The 9,065-nt window shown below is 43.1% G+C and overlaps 1 protein-coding gene across 3 annotated transcripts; it reads left to right on the top strand.

The window, feature by feature from the left end:
- The first annotated feature begins 503 nt into the window (after positions 1–503).
- Positions 504–8,860, top strand: ankrd13a (ankyrin repeat domain 13A). Of its 3 annotated transcripts, none has more exons than XM_021621016.2 (16): positions 504–955; positions 2,017–2,143; positions 2,433–2,568; positions 3,104–3,228; positions 3,339–3,384; positions 3,472–3,615; positions 3,756–3,945; positions 4,066–4,132; positions 4,356–4,437; positions 4,730–4,791; positions 5,284–5,414; positions 5,853–6,010; positions 6,356–6,520; positions 6,753–6,922; positions 7,201–7,274; positions 7,381–8,860. In XM_021621016.2, the coding sequence occupies exons 1-16, from the start codon at positions 921–923 to the stop codon at positions 7,583–7,585; spliced, it is 1,917 nt and encodes a 638-aa protein (XP_021476691.2). In that variant the 5' UTR covers positions 504–920; the 3' UTR covers positions 7,586–8,860. The 3 variants fall into 3 exon arrangements, with proteins under 3 accessions (XP_021476691.2, XP_021476692.2, XP_021476693.2); XM_021621017.2 differs by having other exon boundaries at positions 506–955; positions 7,201–7,265; XM_021621018.2 differs by lacking the exon at positions 2,017–2,143 and having other exon boundaries at positions 508–955.
- Positions 8,861–9,065: the final 205 nt, after the last annotated feature.

Here is a 9,065-nt window from a genome sequence, read left to right on the forward strand (position 1 = left end):
CTGGCTCCCAAGTGGGTGAGCCTTTGCCTTCACAGACCAACCGATGGCTGCGCCCATGCTAAATCATGTAGATCCATAGATTAGGGCCTAATTTATTTATTTAAATTGACTGATTTCCTTATATTAACCGTAACAGTAAAATAGTTGAAATTGTTGCGTTTATATGTTTGTTCAGTATAAAAAAACAAAGAAATAAAACACTTTTGACGTCCATTTGACAAAAGCTGGATCCCTTCTAGCCATGGCCTTCGTAAGTGCTTGTTGTTGCGGTTAAGGGATGTGACGTGGATGGTAAATAGGCTCACATTAATTGTTGTAATTGATTTGCAGTTTAATTGCGCAAATATTCACTACTTGAAGTAGCTTTCTATATTTACAATACTAAAATTATATGTACGAAAAAGTATTTGTATTTGGCACAAATTAGTAAAGCCCCGCTTTCCCCGGCCATAGTGTAACATGGTCACGTGCTTGCTTGAAAAAATATATATTTTCGCGAGGATTATTATTATTATTATTTTTAGCAAATATTGAACTTAAAAACGTGTATTTTTAATAAATATATACATGTAATAATATGTATTCATAAATATAGTCCTATATTAGTCTTTATCCTCAAATAGTTTATCTCAAACACCCCTACCACAAGTCTCAACGTGACACTTCCTTGTTTTTCGAAAAGTTTTATTTGGTAGTAGTTGGCTATCTATGGCTAGCACAATTTGACATGGGTCCTGTTGGAAAATGAGATGAGGTGCATTGATTAACATTTCTTCAACTTTAAGGTTTAGCTTAGGTTGTCCATGGCTGTAAATATAGGCTAGATACATTGAGAAGTGTAAACTAGCAGGGGAAGATGTTATCCGCGGCCAACGAAGATTTCAGGGTGAAGTTTCCACTACATTCCTTAGTCTGGGAAAATGATTACAGGAAATTGGAAAACGACTCAACAAAGGTAGCTATGTCAAAATATGGACAATGAGCTAGCTATATGTACTTTTCTGTTTCGCTGCCTTTAGCTAACTAACTACAGATGTATTTGCTTCAAAGTGTCTGAAGCTAGCTAGCACGTTACTAACTTGGCTACCTTGATAGCTAACGTTAGCTACTTGGCCTGACATGGATAACCATATACTTTGATTGGCGTAATTCCTAGGCTATGTATGCTCTGCCAGTTTAAGGGTTCATGGAATGCCATGTTGCATTATTGATCATATTAACTACAGTACACATTTCATTCAGCATAGCTAGCCGTCCTGTTTACATTACTACTGGCTACTTTGTTCGACATCTGGCACAGGCTGGCCACTGATTCTTGAAACGCATTAAGAGCTTAGAAACGGTATTTTCCTACTATAATAACCTAGCTGAGAATTGATGTGGATAATTATCAGGAAATCATAACCCAAAGATATGGTTGCTTTTCTCCATTCTAAATGTTTTTGTGGTCAGTTGAGTATTTGTTATTAACAGGAAATGAGGGAGTTCTTTTAACCTGAGCCGCGGTGAACCGGTTTATGGCCCGTGAAGTGCAAAAGTGGTGAGGGAGGAGCGCCCTTCACAAATTAACAGTAATCTGAGCTGCTCAGATTTAGCCTCTTTTAGAATAGGAGAGTGAAATACACTCTCGTCTCTAACATGTAGGCTCAGCATTCCGGAACAGTCCCATTCCAAGTCATAATGTTGAACAAACTCCATTTCAACTTACTTCACCTGTTGTCTTCTGATTTTGCCACTATGTCTGAGGTAATCTGATACAAAATATCCACAGGGAAGCGTTATCAATCAGACCTTCAGTATGCTGGTCTGTGTATTGATTTGTGTTTTTATTTTCATTACTGACACAATTCGCACAAACAGTTGCACAATATGGCTGAGCCAAACCGAACCACAGGGTGCATGTTGTCCCGCACAATCAGCTGGCAAATTTTACTAACACTTCCAGATTGAGGAAATGTGCTTCGGATGATATGTTTGGTTACATTTGGCTATTGTTTATATTGTGCAATGCGTCAGGAGATTGAAAATACAAGCGGCAGAACCTACCGGTGCTGCAAAAAGTTGGGTAAACAACACTTTCCTGTGTATACCCTATCTCCACCTCCTAACTTCAAAAGGACCAACAGCATGTACAACCGGTAAAGTAAGTGTAAATATAATTGTATTCAACATTCTGGCTTGTAGGGAACTGTTTGTAAGCAGATTTCTTTCAGACTGAATATCCATGAGGAAATCTAATTCAATCACTTTTCACCCGGTGCAAACTCCTCCCACCTGGGTAACCCGGGCCAGATGATCGAATCTCCTCAGTGTAGCTATAACTCCCAGTGTGTATGATGTCGATCTCATGGAGATCTCGAGAGATTCTCTTTAGGTAGCTAGGCTATTTGTTTTTGAAGCCATTGCAATGCTTGTTTGTTTGTTTCTCTCAGAACGACGTAGAGGCTGTGGATCCCAGGGGAAGGACACCGCTCCACCTGGCTGTGTCGCTGGGCCACCTGGAGTCGGTGAGAGTGCTTCTGAGAAATGGCGCTGAAGTTACCAAAGAGAATGCCAAGAATTGGACAGGTTAGGCCGGCTTTCCTCCATGACATACTGCAATCCAGACCTCTGTGCTTTGCCTTGATTAGCCCTATAAATAGTATGCCAAATTCATGATATTTATAATAAACATTTACGTTTGGATATTGTCTTTTTTATTTGTAATGAATAAAATAAATGTATATCCAAATGTAAATGTTTATTAATACCATTACTTTGGCAAACTATTTATATGGCTATGGCTTCATCTGACACGCCTTGGTATAGGTCTATTTGTTGGTTGTTAAATTGTGTGATCAAAGTCACTTCCACAAATTGACCTTGGGGGTTTCCGTCACAATTTCACACATTATGTACGCTTGAATCAGTAGGTGTCTATTCCAGTCGTAGTGGGACACTCTATTTCTTTCTACTGCTTCACACAATACCTCTTGTTACTACACACACAGCTTACTGGCTGATGCTGGCCATAACAAATGTTTACAAAAGTAAGAATTGTTATCACAGAAGTATGTTATATGTTAAAAATATCTTCTTGTCGTAAGCATGTGTTTGTGTGTAGTGCTGCAGGAGGCAGTCAGCACCGGCGACCCAGAGATGGTTCAGCTAGTGCTCCAGCGGCGAGACTACCTCAAAGCCTCTACAGCTCTGGGAGGAGTGCCTGAGCTTCTGAGCAAGATCCGTGAGGTGTTTTCTCTCTCTCTGTTTGCTCCCCTCTCTGAAATGTTTTTCACTCATCACACTCGTCACAAAAAACTAAGAACTGCAAACTCAAGCCTCTTTTCAATCTCCCCCAGTCCCAAGATTTCTACATGGAAATGAAATGGGAGTTCACAAGTTGGAGTAAGTTCTACTTGAAAATCCCCCTTTACAATTGGCCGTGTGTGTTTGCAACGTTGTAGTTTACATTGCTTTCCCATCCTTTCCCAGTCCCTCTCGTTTCCCGGGTTTGTCCCAGTGACGTGTGTCGGATCTGGAAGAGTGGGGCCAGCCTGCGTGTGGACGCCACTCTGCTAGGCTTCGAGAACATGACCTGGATCAGAGGTCGTCGGAGCTACATTTTCAGGGGAGATGGTGAGTCCCTTTTTCCCTGAGTGAGGCTTACACACAATTGTGTCCTCCTAACCTGTGTTTTAGCAGGCCGTCTCATCTTTTATCTCGCCTTTTGCTCTGTTGGCTTCTGTTTCATAGTGTGTGTTTGTGCTCATTGGCAGATGTCTGCACAGAGTTGATGGAGGTGAACCATGACGAACAGGTGGTGGACACGGAACGCTTTGACATCTCCAGGGAGATAGAAGACGTAACGCTGGACTCCATGCAACCTGCAGAACAGGAAGTGGCCAAGCGGCTGACCACGCCCATTGTCAATACCTTTCTGGACACCAGGGACATTGCTTTTGAGAGGCGAGACCCAAACCGTACCCTATCGTGTTTCTCTATTGTGTAGTATAACGTGTCTGTTGAAGGATGTGCACATTAGTATAGGGATTTATAGTAACATGACATTTAAATTGTTTTTCACAGAAATAAATCTGGGATTTGGGGTTGGAGGAGTGACAAAACGGAAGTTGTCAATGGTTTCGAGGCGAAGGTTTGTGCATTTATTAAAGCATTCTTGTGTTGTTGATGTTTAATTATTTTGTCGCTTGTCTAGGTTTGCTGACCTTACGCAAGTCCCTTTCTATAATTTGACCAGATCTACAGTAGATTGCCAGCTTCTTTTAAAAAAATAGTTAGTTATTTTTCTTTTAGTACCAGTAAACGGAAGAATAGTATGCGGTATACTGCACGAGTTGTTTTTCTTTTCATTGCAGGTTTTCACTGTGAACAATGTAAACGTGGTGATCCGGACGAGGACAGAGCATCTCACCGATGAGGAGAAGGCTAGAATAAAAAGTATACACTCTATGATCCCTCAAGGAGGTGGTAGAGGGACATACCAGTTAGTCTGTATCTGAAATGGTTCCCCGTTCCCTGCGTAGTGCACTACTTCTGGCCTAAGAGACATGGTCCTTATCTCAATGTTTAATAAGCAGAGTTTCAGTTGCAGTGTAATGCTAGGAGACTCGTGCACAGCTATAATAACCCAGAGAGACCTGTCTCGGTTTAGAAGGGGACTTGTTGGAGACCAGCGCTCTGTCAGACACAATAACACTTTGTGTGGATTGTCTCTTTTTTTGGCTTCTAGGTGAGAGGAATGTTCTGGAGTCTCTTCTGGGCACAGTGGAGCAGCAGATAAGTGCTCAAGGGGTAAGAGATCAGCAGACCTGAATTTGAGATTATTGCGGGATTATCCCATCAAATTTCAGTATTACCTACATAGACAGACTCTTACTTGCCTATTTGGTTTATAATGGCTTCAATAAGAATGCTTCGTCTTGGTTCATATTGACTTCAATAAGAACGGTGAACTTGGTTTATAACGGCTTCAATAAGAATGCTTCGTCTTGGTTCATATTGACTTCAATAAGAACGGTGAACTTGGTTTATAACGGCTTCAATAAGAATGCTTTGTCTTGGTTCATATTGACTTCAATAAGAACGGTGAACTTGGTTTATAACGGCTTCAATAAGAATGCTTCGTCTTGGTTCATATTGACTTCAATAAGAACGGTGAACTTGGTTTATAACGGCTTCAATAAGAATGCTTCGTCTTGGTTCATATTGACTTCAATAAGAACGGTGAACTTGGTTTATAACGGCTTCAATAAGAATGCTCTACTCTGGTCATATTGTGGATAGGACCTCACTCTGGAGTACGCGACAGCCAACAACCCCACCGCCATCACACCAGAGGAGTACTTTGACCCTGCGTTTGACCTTGAAGACCGAGACATTGGCCGGCCCATTGAACTTACCATCCGAACCCAGAAGTAAGAAAATTATGCTGCAAAACCCAGGAGAGAGCGAGACTTTCTGATCAGTATTCATGTCATCAGAAGTCTTGATTGTTTTTCTAACAGGTTCCCTCTCAGATCATATGAAGGTGTTGGTGTTTAGGTTTTAGCGTAGGGGTGATTGTATTGAGATGGGACTACTTTGCAGTGAGCATAATCTACAAATAGCCATATCTACAAATCACTACTCATGATGGGATCAAGATTAGCGATTCTGCGCTTCCTCAAGCTGATCCCTCAAACACGATGAGAGTGTTTTCTGGTTCGTATTCATTAGGCACCAAACAGAAGAAAATGGGGCTGAAACAGGAGGGACTGCCGTAACTTGTCCAATAAGAAATTCTTATTTTCATTTTCCGTTGCGAAATGTTTTTCTACAGTGTACAATAATGAATTCAACCCTGATGTGTTCAGGTTCAAGGGTACATTGTGGATGAGCGAGGAACACCCCCTCTCCCTGGTGGAGCAGGTCACCCCCATCATCGATCTCATGGCCCGGACCAGTACCCACTTCGCCCGGCTGCGGGATTTTGTCACCCTCAAGTTCCCTCCGGGGTTCCCTGTAAAAATAGGTACAATCACACCTCTGGAACAGCGTGACGAAATGAGAATGGCACAAGCATTTTGTGTAAACAATCAGCTCATTCAAACACAACTGTATCAAGCGTCTCAGAGGAGGTCTGCTGAGCAAGGTTCAGTCCACCCTGTCCATATAACCTTATTCCTTGTGAACTAAAAGGCAAAACGGACCCCAAATCAGCCCTCCTACTCTGAGACACTTCATACATACAGGGCCTGATTGAGGAAAACCTTGTATGTGTATGTGCAGTTATCACAATGAAAAGCCCACCATTGAGGCGTTTGCTTATAGATAATGGGATCTGTGGAGTGACCCGTCTTTGTTTCCTCTCACACAGAGATTCCCCTATTCCATGTGCTCAACGCCCGCATTTCATTTGGCAGTGTCAACAAATGCAGTACGGGCGAACCCTTGGAGACACCCCCCTCCGCTGCCACACCCGAGGAGGAGGAGGAGGAGGAGGAGGAGGTGAGGGAGGAGGGAGGCTGCGGCGAAGCTGCAGGTAGGCAAAGCATGCCCATGCCGCTGACCAGGGTGACTCCGGCAATCGTCCCCATGGGGTCTGAAAAAAACAAATCGCACATTTAGTCATTTCTCAAATGTATTTCTTCAGTTGCATCTAACAGATGAACAACCAATATTAATGTTTCTATCCATATTGCTTTTGGTCGTAATGTCAATATTAACAGCCACCACTAGTAACATCCTTCTGTATGACTGTTCCCTCCACCCAGTTCCCCCTCTATTCCAGGTGTGCCCGTCGGTGTTTGAGGTGCCCTCACATTACCGCCACCGAGGAGGGGGTGGCAGCCGCCACACGCCGGTGTCAAATCATGACGAGGAGCTACTGCAGTATGCTATCCACCAGAGTCTGCTGGAGTCCGGTGGGGGAGCCCCGGGACAGGTCCTAGATCACTCACACACCCCTCCTACTCATCTGTTTGACTCTCTATCTGGTCCTCTTGCGCTCACGGCCATCCGCCTTCGTGTTCAACCAGTGCTCGGTCTGTTCAGGAAGCTGCAATGTTGTAAAACTTCCAGATAGAATGGATTGCGTGGAAACGATAGTATTGTCTGACATAAGGAGTAGGGAACTCTGTCCGTTACATTTATGCAAGTTTTATCTGCGACGTGCCAGGAGTTTCACCTCGCTAACTCCACCTTTTTTGTTTTGTCCTCTAGGAAGTGACCTGGGAGGATGCCAATGGTGACCTCACAGACCCCATACTCAGTAGCCAGAGTGACGGGTACACCAAGTATTCATGCATATCATTATCTACACTTTTCACTTTTGTCTAAAGTGATTTCCAGTTAGCACATACAGTATATTCAGACTATATCCATATCCCTCTGTTGTTCCAGAAGCATCCCAGAGGGGGTGCTGGTGGACTTGGGAGACACCACGTCGAGTCAGGCGAGCTCGGGCACCTCGGCCTCCAGCCCCGACACTGACCTCCGCATGGCCATGGAGCTGTCGGCCCGGGCCCAGGCCGAGGAGGAGAGGAGGAGGAAGGAGGAAGAGGAGGAGCTGGAGAGGATATTGCAGCTCTCGCTCACAGAGAAGTAAAAAAAGGAAAATAGGAGGGAAAGAATAATAATTAAGGCCACGCCTTGCCATAACTGCATTAACTTTTCGTTGATCAAGAAGCGGCCACCACCACACCCCCAATCCAGCCCCACCCCACCCTCCTTCACTACAATCTGCCATGACACCGGAAAAACATCCATGTAACATATGTCAAATAAAACCATCTGTATTTAATACTTTAATACCTATTTTTGGTTTAAAAAAAAAAACCGAACAGATGTATTGCTAGATTTGTATTTCTATATAACACTTAGGCTCTGTCTTAAAAGTGTAGAAGCTGTCAAATCCTTGATTCCTCCTGTCCTTTTAAAACAGAGCCAAAGCCACTCCGCTCTCCCGAAGAGGTATCCAGGTATTCTTTGATATTATTTTGGGAAGGATTTCCATTGGAGTGTAAGGGTTCCAACAAGTGATTGTGTTTGTTGGGTGTTGTGAAGATCAGGTTAAACTTGGGACCGACCGGTAGCTGCTTTAGTTGTGACTCTGGAAGGTTGTTGTTTTTAGAGCCCTGGGTCAATTTCATTAGGCACCAAATGGACGGGAGCAGAATGAAACCGGGAGGGGCTACCTGCACATTTTCAGTTTCCTGTTGCAAAAAGTTTTTAAAACATGTTTTATTTTTTTATTAAGATGACCCTGGAAATGGCATTCCAGTCACACAGCCATTCGAAAGATTGAATATCTCAGGGTTCCATTGTCCTACAGTCCCTCTGAAACTAGTGAAAGTGCAGTATGTTAGTTTATTGTAGACACATCGAACATGGTTTTCTGGTCATCGATATGGATTTTTTTTCTACTTTGAACAGAATGTCATCAAACAATATGACTTGCTGGTGCTTCCAACCCTTTTTCCTTCTCGTGCTGCAAGAATTCATGTTTTGTATTCGTGTTGTCATTGTCACAATGTTAAAATGAAAGTGAGCTACATGATCATTCAAACAGGTTTTGACTTGCCCCAGAAACCAGGTTTTATTCAATTGGGCTAAGGGCTTGTTATGCAAGAGGGTTTGATCTTGTTGGCCATGGTCACTGGGCACCATCAAGCATCAGAACCTCAACAAAGCAATAGCAGAAGCCACTGTGCCTACCTGTGGATGTCAAAGGAGCATACACACGGTTCAGTGGTGCTCGCAAACAAACAAGGTCGAAAACATTGATTATCGTAGGCATTGTCTAACACTTTCCTTTCTTAAATGTCAAAGAATCTGTCCATTAGACTTCAAACTCAACAGGGTTCTAAGGACTCCTGTTAGGGCTGTCTTTAAAAAAAAATGTATCTTGAAACTACAGAGACCTGTGAAATGAGTGACGCGTCAGATCTGCTCCATGTAGCATAATTTTGTACTGAAGGAGGCGATCCCCTCTAACGTTCCCAATCCCAAATGGAGCTTACCTACAGTGCCTTTGGAAAGTATTCACACCCCTTGACTTTTTCCACATTTTTGGTTACAGCCTTATT

This window comes from Oncorhynchus mykiss, chromosome 11 (assembly GCF_013265735.2).
Source record: "Oncorhynchus mykiss isolate Arlee chromosome 11, USDA_OmykA_1.1, whole genome shotgun sequence".
Taxonomy (NCBI): Eukaryota; Metazoa; Chordata; class Actinopteri; order Salmoniformes; family Salmonidae; genus Oncorhynchus; species Oncorhynchus mykiss.

Excerpts from the sequence above, each read along its gene's own strand:
- ankrd13a (XM_021621016.2), top strand. The coding sequence starts at position 921 with ATGATTACAGGAAATTGGAAAACGACTCAACAAAG. Across the intron at positions 4,438-4,729 it reads GGAGAAGGCTAGAATAAAAA|GTGAGAGGAATGTTCTGGAG; the intron begins GTATACACTCTA and ends TTTGGCTTCTAG. Across the intron at positions 5,415-5,852 it reads CTTACCATCCGAACCCAGAA|GTTCAAGGGTACATTGTGGA; the intron begins GTAAGAAAATTA and ends TGATGTGTTCAG.